Genomic DNA, 16003 nt, shown 5'->3' with positions numbered 1-16003 from the left:
CTCCCCTTTTCAAAATGTCTTCAAAGATCCACACTGGTAATCTAGAGGCCTCGACTTTACAGCCCTCAAGGAGAGAAGATCGAGAAAATCACCACTACATTTGGCTAAATCAAAGGCCTCAAAAATTAGGTGAAAAGAGGAAAACAAAAGCAAGGAGATTCTAAGGAACTGCACAGCTCGCTGCAATGCCGTTTTGCACAGCTGAACTTGGTCTACAGGCTCTGGAGGCTTGTATAGGGTAACAAGCAGAAGTCTGTCCTTCCAGTCAGTGTATTTTCCATGTTTGGCTTCTGATACAGGAAACCACTAATTCTACATGAATAGTTAAAGCAGCCTTTACCTTCAAGAACTGAGTGAGTGCTTTTCCTTTGTCTTTTTTTGTCTCATCACTCATGAACCAGTATGTGAGTCCCAGGTACTGATGATACTCTGCAGTTTCGTCCTTTCTTTCAATAGCATTTAGAAAACTAAATAAAAGGAACAGAGGCTGGATCAGAGAAATTCTAAAAAGCTGCAAAACACTATATTCTGTTCTCCCCTCACATTTCCCTGTTAAAGGAAAGAAAAAATAAAACTACCTTCTTTCTGCATGTTCATAGTTCTTTTGGGAATAATGGATGAAACCCTCCAGAGCATGGGACTCAGCCAGATCAGAGTGGGACGACAGAAGCTCTTGTGAAATCTGCAAAAGGATGTCATTCTTCCCTGGTTATTTCCTCCATGAACCAAGAATTCCACTTAATTTACAGGAATGGCAATACAGCACTAACCTTTGAAGCTTGATCCATTAAACCTTTGTTTAGATAAGCCCGACCTCTGAGAGCTAAAACCACTGGGTCACTGCTTGCATCCACAATCTAGAAAACCAAGTATTAGAGAGGACCAAGTTATTCTCTCCCCAGATTAGGAAATCAAAGGTATCAAAAGCAGACAGACTGCATGAAGATTAAGGCAAGAACACATTCAGACAGAGTACCCTTGAGAAGCCTTAGACACAATAATTTTGATGGAACAAAGCTCCATCAAAATGGAACAGATAGAAGACTGCAGAGAGCAAGGACAGAGATTCAGAAGTCTAAGCAACAAGGAATGAAACTGTGAGAAAAAAAAAGAAGGGAAGCAACTTTTGCTTAATGCTTAACCATTCAATCTTAAAGTAATATGCTCTTGTTCATGACTAATGACAAGTGAACGAAGGACATGGGGAGTAGGGTTATAACAATAATTCAAATTAGGATGATCAACAGCCACAGAACTAGCAAGAACCCACCAGCACTGAGCAAGACCAGACAAAGTCAAAAGTGACAGCTTCTAAAATTAGAGTAGCGAGTTGTAGAAAAGGCTAAAAAAAAAAAAAAAATAAACCAATATAGAGAAGGAAGGAGTGTTTGGATTACACCACAGTTGGTAAGGTTGTCTAAACAACACAGAATGTAAAAGAGAGGCAAAGGAAGAAATACACAGCTTGAGTTTTCAGTACAGAAAGATGACAGCACTTTTTTAAGTAAAAAAAAAAACAAAAGGTTTTAGTCAATGAAAATACCTGCTCAAGTGATTGAATGGCTTCTTCTGCAGCATCAGCATCAGCTATTTTAATCAAAGCCTCTGCTTTCAACTGAAGGATACGGTTCTTCCACCGAAGACTAGGACCCTCAGGAGTTCCAAGAGCCTTAAAAGCTGTTGACAAAGAAAAGTTTCATCAAGTCAAAACAGAAAAAGGAACTACAAAGAGCACCACTGTTCCCAATATTTTTAAAATCTTGTTAATTACAATTTTTCAGTCTAATAGAGCACGACTTAATAGAACAATTTTTTTGACTGTTCTTTCCCATGTTGAAGTAATTGTTCTGTAAAATTTCTATCCATTTAAATTTAGAAGTTAAATCAATTTCAGAAAGGTCCTCTCAGACATGTGGAGAGACTGATTGCTTCCTAGCTGATGGCCTTTATATATGGAATGCTACAGTTTTCCGATTTATGTTCTGAAGAAACAATGACCTTTCAATAAACAAGTTGTTTTATGCTTCACTGTTAAAGAAAAAAATATTACTGGAACCAGGAATTTAACCCTGTGCCTGTGCAAAGGTAACTTTGTACCTTTCTACACAGTATTGATTACTTCTCCAATACACAGCATAATCTCACTTCAGAGGATAAGGGCACCTCTGTTGAGCTTCAGCATTCTACAACGGCAAGAACTTTCTGAATAACTCAATTAACTGTATTTATTTTCATGTATGATTAACTTTTGTCTGACTTGATAAAGCCAATAAGACAGGCCAAGCATGAAGAATGCTTCCCCAGAATTCTCTCTGACTTTCCACACAGTCATTGGACTCAAGGAAACTTTCTGCATCACCAGCATCTACCAAGGCACAGTAGTTTACCTTACACCTTGCACTGAGAATAAAAAATTACTTTCTTTGTTCTGAGCCTGACAGCTTTTAGTTTTATTTGGCACTAACCAGACCTCACATAGGAAAGCAAAACACTTGATCTTTATCTTTCACAACACTCGTCATTTCAGAGATTTCAAAATCATCTCTTCTCCAGGCTGGAAAACAGGCTACTCGCTTGTTGTTATATGCTGCATTTTCCATACATTTGATCACCCTTATTACTAGTTTATTAACTTCTTCTATTATTTCATTTTTGAGAAGGGGTAGATGGGTACTAAAACTGCACACAGATTTCACCATGCTGCTGAAGTTCATAAAGCAACTGCATGTTGGTACTGTTTCACTAACCATTCCCTTCCCTGTAATTCCTAATATTTGACTTGCCTGTAAAGCACAGAAGGGGAAAGAAACAGTCCTATTTTTTCATACCAAATGATGGAGGAGCACCTTTCTGCTCTCTACTTCAACAAGACTGTAGGATAGTTTTGTGGGAACATTTCTTGACACAACTGCATGATTTTGCATTTAAGACTATGGAATTTTATTCATTATTTTAACACCTAGTTACCCACTCCAGTAACCTCCTCTTAGGGTTTTGCTGTCTGCTTTGAATAGCAGCAAACTTCATAGCCTTATTACTCAACATTCATAAACGACTAGAAAAAAGGATAAACAACACAGGTATCGATGAAAATGCCAGGGACACCTCCTTCCAGCCTGAAAACAGACGTTATTACTATACTGTGCTTTAGCTTTTAACTTATTTAAAACAACAAAAACAACAAAACCAAAAAGCACAAAAAAGAGCAATGTTACAACTCTACTTCTTAACTCAAGGTTGCTTACTTTCCTTAAAAGCCTTGTAAGAGATCTTATCAATTACCACCGGGAAATCAGAGAAGACTGTATCACTTCTCCCTTATCCAGATGCTCATAAACTCCCTCAAGGAGGTCTCAAAAACAACTTTACTTTACATACGAAAGCCATGCTGCCTATCCTCTACAATCATTTTTCTACATAAATTCCCTAATTCTGTTCTTTCAGTTTAAACTAATTCAACCACTAAACATATTAGGCTTGTCGGTGGTTACCCTGATCTTTCCTAAAACTATTTTTAAAAGTTAGGGTCACACTATCTACCTCCAAGCATTTGGGTGCAAAGAAAGTCCGTTTAAGCAAGCAATTACAAAATCCCCTTAGTACATCAGCAATTTCATCTTTATGTTCCTCAATCAATTCCTACGTAAATATCTCAGTTCCTTACTGATAATTATTCTTGTCTTGTTTTACAGCAACTTCTACTAATGGTACAACCACAGGCAAGTTGTTTGATGAAACCCCTGAAAGGGAGGGTCATGGTGTAGAATTCACCCTGACCTCTTCCACGCTGAACACAGACAGGAAAAGAATTACCTCATTTTCATTCCTTGTGCAATAAATTTCTTTTTACCTACTTTGTTCTGGTTTCACATTTCCTCTGGCCAAATTTATGGGCCTTTTGAGTCTCCCTCGTTGTCAAGTACTTCCCCTTGCTTTTAATAATTTCCGATGGCTGTTTACAAAGGTTTGCATAATTATACCTCTTCAAATCTTTCTTGAGAATTTTTTCATTGCGTTTGTCCCTGTCAGAAAAAAGCCCACTTTGGCTGCCCCTTCATTTATAACCATCAGATAATGGCTGTATTCACATTAGATATGCATCACTAGATCATAATAACTGCCCTCATTCCCAGCTAGCACAGACAAAGCTTTACACTCAGTGAGACTTTTTGAGATGCAGTTGTACTACACAACATTTCTGCACTTTACATTAACTTGATTAAAATCTTATCTTTTACGTGTATACACGAAGTCTACCAGACTCAAAATTTGTGAGGCCTACCCTTGTAGTTTGAGGTAATTACCTGCTGTTTGGTGAAGTTGGTCAACTACCAGCTGAAGAGGCACATGAGATCACACAAACCTTCTAAATATTAACCATTAGACGACTTTCTGGTTCTGATTAGACAAATATTTTCTCTTTTCCTGAGACTAAGCAGCACAAGGTCCTTTTCACTGTCATAAACCAAGAGAAGCAGGGGACAGGCGACACCAGCAAAAGCCATGAGACTGCACAAGGCAAAGGACTGTGACTGCTGCTAACTCAGACCTACCACGCAAAGGCCACATTGGCTGGACTACATAAAGTGGTGTACCCCTACAGCTGCTCTTTCAATTAGCAGGCAATTACCTTGATTGCAGGACAGGACAGCATCCCTGTGTTTGTGAATTTTCATCTGTGCCTCTGCCAAATAATGCCATGCTGCTGGACACTCGCTAGTCTTCTGCAAACCTAATAAAAGAAGAGTTTAAAAAGGGCACTAAAAAAGTTGCTAAGGGCTGCAAAGACACTGTAACTGGTAGATACTGTATTGCCACATAATGCTATTTAAAACATATTATCAATCAGATAACAAGACACAGTAATTTCTTCTTTGAGTCTTATTTTAAACTGTTTTAGACGTACAAGCCTCCATGCAGTAAGGCAAAGACAAAGAAGCACCTAAGTTTCTGTTAGACTTAATTTTGCATGAAACATTACATAAACAGAAAAGGAAAAGGGAAAAAGTGAGGAACTATACAACACTGGCTTATTGTGCACTTTTGTTTCAAAGAAGAAAAAAGTCTTTCACTTTGATCGGACATTAACATCAGCAGCCTGCAGACCACTTCATAAAGTTTTTCTTAGAAACCCGAAAAGGCCTATAGAACTTCCATACAGTAAAAAAACTACATCAAGAGCGTTTCACTGAAAATTCCTGATAAGTATGCCTTAATTAAAGATTCAGTAATAAAACTGAATTTGAGTCTTATGATTACTACTAAATAACTACTTGAAGCTTCAATGCCTAAAATGCAAATACTTGGCTTACTGGGACAGACATTATTTCCAAGTTTTATACTTTTACACATTATACCAAGAGCCTTGCCCTTTGCCTTCTCCCCTTCATGAGCAGAGTATTATATATAAAAGTATAAATAAATAAAAAAAAAATCTGGGAGATGTATCTTTTGTCAAAAACAGGTTGTATGTTTTGTCAAAATATCCAATGGCATTTAAGCCAGAAGAATTTTCTTTCCATGGAAGACTTTTTCCTCCTAAGCACCTGAAATGTTTATTTCAGATTTTAGGCAAGACATGTTATTTCACTGTGTGTAAGCTACTGTAGAGTATTGTAGAATATAACGAAATCCACTTTCAGAAACAATCTTATTCTAAACCTGGGTGAAAGGATGCAGGATATCTCAGCATAGCCTGACCGACTCCTAATTGCTCAGATCCCAAATGCTTATTTACCCAGCTTTCTCAATAAGTTTTGAATTTTTCATGGCCAGCACAGTGACAGTGAAGAGTCCTATTTTCCCACGAGTATAAACAGTATATTTAAGTATACACAAGTATATATAAACCATTTTTAAAAAGCTTTGCCATTACAGATTAGTAAGACAAATCTTCAGCAAATCTTGCTACTCTAAAAAAAAAAACCCTCCAATATTTCTCTTTAGATACCCAACACAAGCGTTTACCTAATGTAAGTGTTAAAGAGGTCTTAACATGATGTAACTTTAATGGGAAGTCATCTTTGTTGAGGTATTGAAATGCAGTGACTAGATTAAAGGAGTTGCACTATATTTTACTTCATAAATTCCACATTCCTTCATGCATTGCTGTATTTACTGCTTCATCTAGGTATTTCCCCAGTAACAGTCAGATTAAAAAAATGTTTAAAGCTGATTACACTAAAATACTACAGAGCTGACTATAACAGCAATGACGGACTTCAAAGATATACTTAAAAAAATTTCAGCGCCCAATCAGAGGAAGCGTTGAGTATCTAGATGGTCTTGGAACCGGTAAAGTACTATGCAAGTGTAAGATTACCAAAATAGCCAGCATAAATTAGCTGGTTTTCAAGTTACAGAGTACTTATACCTCATATTACACATTTACCTTCAGTAAGACTCTTAACAGCCTCCCCGTATTTCTTTTCTTGGAGGCATTTTATACCAAAACCGATGATGCCTGGACCACTACTTGCATCCATCTCCAAAAGCCTAGAAAAACAGTCCAGGGCCTCTTCTGACAGAGTACCTAGTTTCAGAAAAAGAAATATTTAATAGAGTTTTAGATTAAAAAAAAAAAAGGCAACAGCATACCTTATCTACATAAATATGACACTTATCCTTTGAGCTCAAAGGAATTTATTAACTAAACTTTTTCCAAAGGTACTACATACTTATGACCTTCCACCTCCAAAAACCAAGCAGTACCCTAAATACCCAGTACCACCAAACAAAACAGTCAGTATGAAACCTAACCACTCATGTTAAATTACTACAGGTATACTTTATTAATAAAAACTAATTCATCCTATGCTTTTCATGTAAGCCCAGCTGAATGCCCATGTGTCAAAATTTGCCTCAAATAAATCAAAATAATTTCCTTCCAGAGTAGGCCTTATGCACCTACAAATTTGCTGTGATGAGCTTGCTGAAACAGTCTTGCTATGAAACCACATAAGTTAATAACTTGGCTTAATTTTAACTAATGTCACTACATTTTTATGCTTGTGTTTAGCTGTCATTGCAGACTTGGCAGTCCTTGCTTAAAGCAACTGTTGTGACTTGCAGCAACAGTCTTTGAACTACTATTTTCTTTAAAAAATTACAGACTCATTTGACATAAAGGTTGCCTTTGATTTGCATTTGGTAAAGGTGACTAGTAATGCATCTGCGTTACAAGCCCACAAGTTTGGGGCAGGAAGGACTATGACATGGCTGGAATGACTCAGATATAAACAAACAGGCTTAAAAAACCTAAGCACCATCCTCTCCACCCCAAGATGGCTGTGGGATGGTGAGACCTTGTCAGAGCACTAATATATAAGAACTGCCAACCACATGCTCCTTTTCTGTTGGAAATTAGTTCCTGCACGTTTCTCCGAACTGTAAAGTGTTCTCATGTAGAAATGAGAGTCTGGGCCTCATTGGTCTTCAACCTTTCCAACTGAAGTGAAAAATTCTCTCTTGTTTTATGCTGCTGCATTACTCCATGAAGCCTACCTTCAAAACTGGAAAAGGCATTCTTCTACCTAAGCTGAAAACTATTTCTCTTTCATAAAAACCAGAGGGTTTTTTTCCTGATTTTCTTTCCGTATTTTAAAAAGAAATAAAATCAACTTCTGATGCTTTAAACAATAAAATGAAAGCCCAAAATACAGTAGCTGTCTTTGAAAATGCTAAGAAAGTGCCCAATACTATTGCAATGTTGTTTAGTGAACTACCAAAGACAGCAGTTGTGTACTTCCGACTCCCTGCACTATTGAACACACCATGTTGTGTTTCTTTTACCTCAGAGATTCTCCTTTTCTTAGAACAAATATCTAAACAGATCTGTTTATTCCCTATTCACCAGGCTTTCTTTTGAAGAAAGTTTCACAAATGTTTGTTTGGATGGGTTTTTTTGCCAAGAGAGGCTTTCTGTGTCAAAAGTAACCTAAGATTAGCCAGTCCTCAGCCTTAGAGCACTGGTTAACATTCTCTCTTCCCTCTTCTAAGTTTAAGAAGCTAACCTCCCTTTACCTGGGGAAGCTGCTTTTGAGTTCTGTAAGGTGAAAAGTCTTTCTTTGCGACTTTGTACATTGCCAGAGTTCGGCTTGCAGAAGTTACAGAAACAGCAAATTATAGTGCTAGGAAACAGCAAATCATAGGGCCAAACACTTCTCAGGCAGAAATGTAACATAAAAGTAAATAGTGCACATATATTGGATTATGAAGGGTAAAGATTGTCACAAAGTGAATTATAAAAGAAATAATTTAAGCCTCAAAAATATATAAGTCCATCCTACTCACCTGACTGAACAAAGTGCAAGCAAAGTACTTCTAAAGGATAACTCACAGTAGGATACAAAGCCATCATATCGTGACAGGCCTTTTCCAACCTGGCCGTTTCATGAGGAAACTTGAAAGCGAAAAAATAAATAGTTACGTGTGTGAATTATCAGGTGTGAAATATTACTTCTATTCACCGATGAAGATAGATTAACATAGCCTTACTTTTGACAAGCACTGAATAAAGTCCTTGTAAAGATTTTGGTGGTCTTCACCAGGAACAGTGTCAGCAGAGTTCACTGCATGTTCAAATGCGGTCAAAAGCTGAAATAAGAAACAATTAGGAGTGCAATTAATAATGACTCTAGGAAAATGTTATTTTCATAGAACTTTTCAGTTGGAGGGACCTACAACAATCACCTAGTCCGCCTGCTTAGCCACTTCAGAGCCAACCAAAAGTTAAAGCACATTGTTAAGGGCATTGTCCAAACATCTCTTAAATACTGACAGGCTTGGGGCACTGACCACCTCTCTAGGAAGCCTGTTCCCAGTGTCTGACCGCCCTCTCAGTAAAAAAATGATTCCTAATGTCCAATCTGAACCTCCCCTGACTTAGCTTTGAACCATTCCCATGTCCTGTTGCTGGATCACAGGGAGAAGAGCTCAGCAAGTCCCTCTCAACATCCCCTCCTCGGGAAGCTGCAGAGACCCATGAGGTGGCCCCTCTGCCTCCTTTTCTCCAAATGAGACAAACCCAAATTCTTTAGCCACTCCTCACAGGACATGCCTTCCAGCCCTTCCATAGTTAAATTATCTGTTATTGAGTTATTATCTGGATCCATCTAAATTACCCAGGTATTATCTGGATCCTTCTCATTAAGTTTACACTAGTACTGTGAACAGGGAAAGTCACAAAGCAAGTTCCTTATCGTGAAGTAGCACTCAAATAGTATCCAAAGCACTTTAATTGTCTAGTACAAGATGATGCAGTAATATACTGCTTCATAATGTAAGATAGGTACAAGGGAGGCAAAGTTTGTAAGAACATAAGATTCTTCTTCATACCCAATCCCAATTCAAAGGACCTGGTACCACAAAACCTAGGTGACTATCCTCTACGGCTAGCTGTCAGCCTTTTCTTGAGAAGTCTAGTACCACTGAACATTAATGAGACAAATAGTCACAAGATTTGCATGGCTTTCGAGACTTCATTTGAAGTCTAGCTACATTGTGCACATCCATCTATGTAGATGAGTAGGAGTGAGAAACATTACCGACTGCTCAGCCTTATTATCCTGGTTCTGTGTGCTGTCTTTCAGTAACTGGATCATCTTCTTCCAAAGCTGATGAAGCTCTGCCTTTTCTGCACCTTCCTCCTGTTTCATTTGTATTAGTTTCTGCCATGTTTCAGCCACCTGTCAAGAGGAAACAAATGAATCATGCTGTCACTCTTTAAAGAACTGGAGTTCTAAAACAAGCTCTCCAATTACTGTCAACTCTACCACACTAGGGCAGACAAGAGAGTAACGTTTAAAGTAACGACACAGATTTACCTGCTTTCTGATTAAAGCAATAACAAGTCCCAAAGCATTGTCAGGGACCCGTGCACCTTCCAAGCTACAGTAAAGAAGGGAGGCAACATCAAGAATATGAATTCTGAGTGTGGTTCTTGGAGGAAACCAATAACAAAAATAGACCTGAACAGTCCTCTGGTAAACTCCCAGGAAAAAAAGACAACCTTGTTGGATCTACAGCACTACTAACAGAAATAGAAGAACAGCAGCAGTACATGTTGAAATTCAGCGTGAAAAAAACCAACAGAACCAAAAAAGAGAAAATAGGACCCTGAAGCCTAACTTGTGGTCTCCTGGTCCACACAGAGCACGTCTGCCTTCATATGCTAAACCATTAGCATTGAATTTCACTTCAGAAACTGGTATAGAAAGAGGCTTTGGAGCTAATTAATAGCCTTGAGCCTGATGCTATGAGATACGAAAAAAATTTCATTTTCCATTGACGAAGGAAAAGGGAGAAGATGACATGGAGTAAGACCATGCACTACCTTGTGAGAAAGCAACCTTTTTGAAGAGTAAAGGAAGAATGAATAGCATAACTGCAAAAAAATAGGTATCCTGTAACATTACTACAGACAATAGGCAAAGGTACTGTTAACGATTCAGACATTTAACAGCTCCACCTCGTGGTAAACTGAAAAGAGCCACGATTATTTTGCAACGATCCTGCTGACACAGACTTCGGGAGTGCTAGGTGAGCTGAAGCCTGGGCTGCCCTGGAGCAGTTCTGACGGTCTGTATCGTTGTGCATGGAATGCAGTACATAAGGCATAGGCGATTAATCGAGTTCAGGTTGTGTGGGAAAGTAATGGAAGACTGGCAGGAGGAGTGTAAACGCCCAAGTGACTCGCACGTGGGGTACTGAAAAACGCATATATCACACTAATTGTTGTTTAGTTTTATGTGCTTGCAAGTATAACATCTGCACTTAGGTAAAGTAGGTCTGTGATGGATTCAGGAGCACCTTATCCAATGTGTCCAAGATCCCTGCCCTGCTGCTGAAGAAGATCAAAGCACACTGAAAAAGGATGCCTGTTAGAATCCTTGAAATACAGACAAGAACAGCAAGTCTCAGCTCTCACTCTCCTGCTAATAATGACTTTCTTGCTAATAAGGACGCTCTCTTGCTCCGTGGTACCTGCGTACCCTGCTTGCATGCCTCTGCCTAGGTGTTGCTTCAGAGATTCCCCATTCTGTGAGGTACTAAGATTAAACTTGTTATTCGCCTTTCATCTGTGGTTTTGTGGTTGTTCCTGCGTCCTGCCTGTACTGGCGCACACGGGTCGTTTACAAATTCCACCTTAATCTCTGGCATGAAGCATCAGGGACAGTGTAGGAAGGGTTCACCACAACAGCGAAGGACTAATCAGACACACAGAACCAGCCAAGCTAGGCAAAGGACACCTAACTTGCACATACTGCACATAAATGCGCATTTGGGATCATGCTTGACTTTTAGAAATAAGACAGAAGAAAGATGTTCCATCCTTTCAGCCTGTATAGTAACACCCTTTGCCAAGTTTTGTCAGTTTAATGGATTGAATCCAAGTCCGTCACGCAGTGGAAAAGAAAGGAACATAGTTAAAATCAGTTCTTCCTGGCAGTGGTCCAGAAGGAGACCCTAAGTGGTCTGTGGCCCAAAAAATAGGGGATTCCTTGATAAAGAGTAGTTAGTTCTGATCAAATGGAAACTTCTTGTTAGAAGAGAGAAAGTAAAGTACTCAACCTACCTCTAAATATTTCTTTTCCTGATGATATAGTTCCACAAGCTTGTTACATACATCATACCATTTCTGCTTGTCACCACTAGAAAGGAGGAAGAAAATCCCACACAAACAAGCTAAGTTTTCCATAAAATAGTATAATGTTTTTCAAATTCTGACAAATAATTTTGATTAGATTCAGTTGCCAAATAAATATTTAGAATAAACACTAAAGATTGCCCTAAAGGTTTTATTAATTGCTGCTGTAACTGAGTAAAAAAAAAAAATTACTTTAAGGGATTGTACTTTTCTTTTTGAACAATTGTCACATTAAGGAAACAAATCAAACACTCCAGTCAGCTACAGTGACAGCTGACAGTTAGATTTGTTTTAGAACTGTACCTATATGAATCGGGTAACATATGTTCTGTGATCTTAAAGCAGAGAAAAACAAGCCTACTTATTATGCAGACAGTGAACTACCAGAGTTAAACACTTCAAGGCAGTGAGTTTAGACAGAGAACATAGAATAACATTAGAATCCTCTAAAATATTAACCTCGAGTACAATTATTCCAAGAATTTTTGCCTATCAAAAGGGACAGATCAAGAAACCTTATACAGGTACAGAAAATCTTAGTAACAAGTGCTTACCCACGATGTGACACGGCCTAAAAGAACCAAATTTGCAGATTATCCTGCATATCAGCAATGACATTCACTGAACTAGAAATGTTAGACTGAATTACAGTATGCAATATTCTTTACCTTTCATAGAGTTGCAAGAGCTTTTGGTAAACATCTGCTAAGTCTCCTCTGACATCTGTTTGGTTAGGTTTCTCATATAAATTTGCTAATCCCTTTAAAAAAAATATAAAAAATAAGTAAGATTCGATGTCAACAGTTACGTGGTACGAGAACATTGCAAGTTCTGCCGATAAAAATTATTCCATTGCCTTCAATGGAATAACTGGGATCAAGTGTTAATATAGAAATCTCTGAGCAGAATCTACATTGATGCTTCCGTACAGCCTTCTGAATCTACTTATTTAAAATGAAATGCTTTCCTCACTTTCTTAACTCATATTAACAACTATTTGAAACCTTATTTTACGTAAAATTCAAACCTTATATTACGTAATCTTGTCTGCATAACAGACAATATGCAATGCACAGTAAGTCATACGATAAAAGATCTATGTCGAAGTATCACACTGTCTTTTATAGTAACAGAAAGCCAGAATCTCATTGCAAAATAACTAAGGTAATTTCAACATCCCTTGAAATCAGGCACCAACATTTATACTTTAAAAAGCTATTTATATTGAAAACACTAAAACCTTACCACCTCAGAAAAATATTGATTGTTGGTATCTGAGAGACAGACCTAATATGCAACCTTATGCTCTACATGTCTCCAAATAACACAACAGTATGTTGTAACTATGTACTGTTATAGGTTGTCATGCATACAGCACCCAGCTATTTTAAATGTATACTGTTCTTTTCAAGTAGCAACAACAAAATACAGTAACAATCCACTTGATGTCAGAAGCTGGAAAAATAACTTACTAGATAAAACATTTTCTTTCCCATGAGAAAAGCATTGTCAAATACTTGAGCCACAAGCATGGAAATTCCTATGCATGGACAAATTTACTGCACCTGTTTCAATTCATGTTCTCCCTTGCACGTTTCATTGCTATCTAGTCTACACAAGAAATACAAACTTAGGTATACTGAAACTGAAGTTCACCCTGCTATACATATGCAGTCACACGTGGCTTTACTTTAGACACACAAATAATACAAACCTCAGCTACTCCAAAGCTTCAGTAGTACTAAGAGCCTAAAAAAAAAAACATGACGCAAGCCTCAGCTCTGCTTTATTCCCATATTTAACTCCGTAGAGGCACTTTTCAGAGGAAGAAAAAGTGAATCTGGACATTCACGTACCTGCCACGCCAGTAACTGGTTTGGTTCAAGTTCAATAGCCTTCTTATATGCACCTTTGGCCTGATCAGGCTGCTCCAACTCAGCAGCTGCCAGGCCAATGAATACCCAAGCATTGTAGTTATTTTTTTCTTGCTTCAAAACTGCCTAGAAAGACACAATTTTACGTGAAACTGATGAATGAAATGCATCTTAAAGATACATGTATTGAGTTTTATCACTACAGTTTGGTGAATTATTCTCTATGTTAACTTCTGTATCAGAAGTTAACTCATTTTTAGGAAAAAGATAAGATTAATAACTTCACCTTTTCATGCCAGAGAATGCTTCATATCTGATCTGCTCTGCCAGTAACCATATCTATAGCTCAGCAATTAAAACACTCCTGTCAAGGTCTGGATTAGAAATCCATTTTATTACTATCATTCTAGACTTAATATTCTTATCACCACATATAAGCAAATGCAAAAGGGAAGGGGAATAAACATTTACCTGTGAGCAACTAACATGAAGTTAAATCTGAAAAGGAAGTTAAATCTGAAAATCAATCTCAACTTATTAATCTCAGCTAATAAGGTACTCCACACTCTGCATTACTATACAGCTGTAGGGTTTATGGGAATAGGAAACAAAACATGCAAAAAATATTACCCTCCAAGTAAAAAATTAATTACCTTGCAATGTTTTAAGGCTTCCTTATATTCTTTATTCCGTATTGCATCTCGAGCACTCTTCAATGCTGCCTTCACCTCCTTATTTGACATTGTGGCTACTAAGTAAAAAGGACATATAATTAGTGCTTATGAAAAGACATACTGAACTCAAAACATTGTTCATATCCTACTGTAACTGCAAGAGAGCATTTTAAACACAGAAATATAGAGCAATATGCCAAAATGCAAACAGCGCTAAAAACTGCTGAAACAAATAATGTGGTTAAAATTAGTTATTTACACTTATCTCCAATGCAAGATTAAGTCATTATTCCAAACAGTTAAACAATACAAAGTAGCTATCCCAGAGTGAAATTTTGGTTAAAGTTTAAGATAAATTTCAATAGCAGGAGAGGTGTTATCTGACAGTCACGATAGTCAAGATTCCTAGAAAGACATCCTGCATACAGTTTCTTTAAAAAGATGAATTACTAACCAGTTAACTGAGCTTAAGAGGCATATTGCACTGGACATCTGCTCAATAGGTTCCTAAGGATCAGAGCTGATACCACAGCCAGGCTGTCGCTTGTGTTCGGGTGTGCTCCACGATGCTCCTCACCCTTCACACACACTTAAGGCAGACCCTACTTCTGACTACAGCTGTCTAGTGAAAAAGACCAATCACTCAAGGACACAGAATGACAGAACGGTAGGGGCTGGCAGGGGCCTCTGGAGATCACCCAGTCCAAGCCCTGCCAGAGCAGGGTCACCCACAGCAGGTGGCACAGGATGGCGTCTCCAGGCGGGTTTGGAGTATCTCCAGAGCAGAGACTCCACACCTCTCTGGGCAGCCTGTGCCAGGGCTCTGCCACCCTCACAGGAAAGGAGTTTTCCCTCACGTCGAGATGGGATTTCCCGTGTTCCAGTTTGTGCCCGTTGCCCCTTGTCCTGTCCCCAGGCACCACTGAGAAGAGCCTGGCCCCGTCCTCTTGCCACCCGCCCTTTAGCTCTTGCTGAGCGTCGATGAGACCCCCTCTCAGTCTTCTCCAGGCTAAACAGCCCCAGGGCTCTCAGCCTTTCCTCATCAGAGAGGACACATCAGAGGGGCATTCACACTTGTGAAATCTGACATAATCATGCACTGGTTTGATGTAGATGGGTAAATATTTTGCTGCAAATGAACTTTAGAAACACCACCGTCAAAACTGTCTAAACGGATGAGGCTGAGAAACACCACTGCTGGTGACAGCACAAAAAGAGACTGAAAAAGTGACAATCTGCAGAACACAAAAACCTATTAGCAACTGAAGAGCAAAAGACAAAAGTGTGGATGAAGGGCCTAGAAATAAATTAGTAATGAGAGGACAAAGGAAGAGGGGGAATTTCAACGATTCCCTCAGAGAAAATGATACCGAATCTGTCAAACCTACACTGCTCAACAGCTCCTGGAGATAAATGTGCTTCCTGAGAGGGCACAGGCTCCTCGATCACCACAAACAACCGCTTTGGCTGACATTGTCGAGCCTGAGCTCCATTTTCACCTACAGAGAAAAACAGACACCACGTCAGCGTAAAGCCTGTGCCACCTCCGCGGAGCTCGGCTCCGCGGCCCTGCTCCGGAGCGAGGGGCGTCCAGGCCGGGCCGCGCCGGGCCCGGTAACCTCGGGCTGCCCGGAGAAGCGGCTCCGGCACAGCAGCCCCTCCGACGGGTCCGCCAGCTCTCACCGCGGGGGAAGACACGACACGACAGACCGATCCGGACCACCGCCGGCCTCCACGGCCCTGCACCGCCTCACCGTCACCTCCCGCCACGGCCGCCGCTGCTCAGGCGCATGCGCGCTACCGTCATC

At 39.2% G+C, this 16003-nt stretch overlaps 1 protein-coding gene across 5 annotated transcripts in view; it reads right to left on the bottom strand.

Annotated features, from left to right (window-relative positions):
- SKIC3 (SKI3 subunit of superkiller complex) overlaps positions 1-15992 on the bottom strand; it is a 52652-nt gene extending 36660 nt beyond the window's left edge. For 3 of the 5 annotated variants that reach the window (XM_054185465.1, XM_054185466.1, XM_054185467.1), the window contains exons 1-15: positions 15879-15992; positions 15584-15694; positions 14175-14272; positions 13504-13647; positions 12316-12407; positions 11576-11651; positions 9546-9686; positions 8497-8595; positions 8293-8401; positions 6392-6532; positions 4631-4732; positions 1544-1677; positions 771-857; positions 579-682; positions 341-467 (exon numbers count right to left, since the gene is read on the bottom strand). In XM_054185465.1, coding sequence (XP_054041440.1) covers positions 341-467; positions 579-682; positions 771-857; positions 1544-1677; positions 4631-4732; positions 6392-6532; positions 8293-8401; positions 8497-8595; positions 9546-9686; positions 11576-11651; positions 12316-12407; positions 13504-13647; positions 14175-14264 — 1446 coding nt within the window. In that variant the 5' untranslated portion in view covers positions 14265-14272; positions 15584-15694; positions 15879-15992. The remainder of the gene's footprint in view (positions 1-340; positions 468-578; positions 683-770; positions 858-1543; positions 1678-4630; positions 4733-6391; positions 6533-8292; positions 8402-8496; positions 8596-9545; positions 9687-11575; positions 11652-12315; positions 12408-13503; positions 13648-14174; positions 14273-15583; positions 15695-15878) is intronic. The other 2 variants (XM_054185463.1, XM_054185464.1) reach the window with 2 other exon arrangements.
- Between the last annotated feature and the right edge of the window lie 11 nt (positions 15993-16003).

The sequence above is a fragment of the Rissa tridactyla genome, chromosome Z (assembly GCF_028500815.1).
Source record: "Rissa tridactyla isolate bRisTri1 chromosome Z, bRisTri1.patW.cur.20221130, whole genome shotgun sequence".
NCBI classification, from domain to species: domain Eukaryota; kingdom Metazoa; phylum Chordata; class Aves; order Charadriiformes; family Laridae; genus Rissa; species Rissa tridactyla.
The sequence above is the reverse complement of the archived record's forward strand: the minus strand, read 5'-3'. Positions and strand labels throughout refer to the sequence as shown.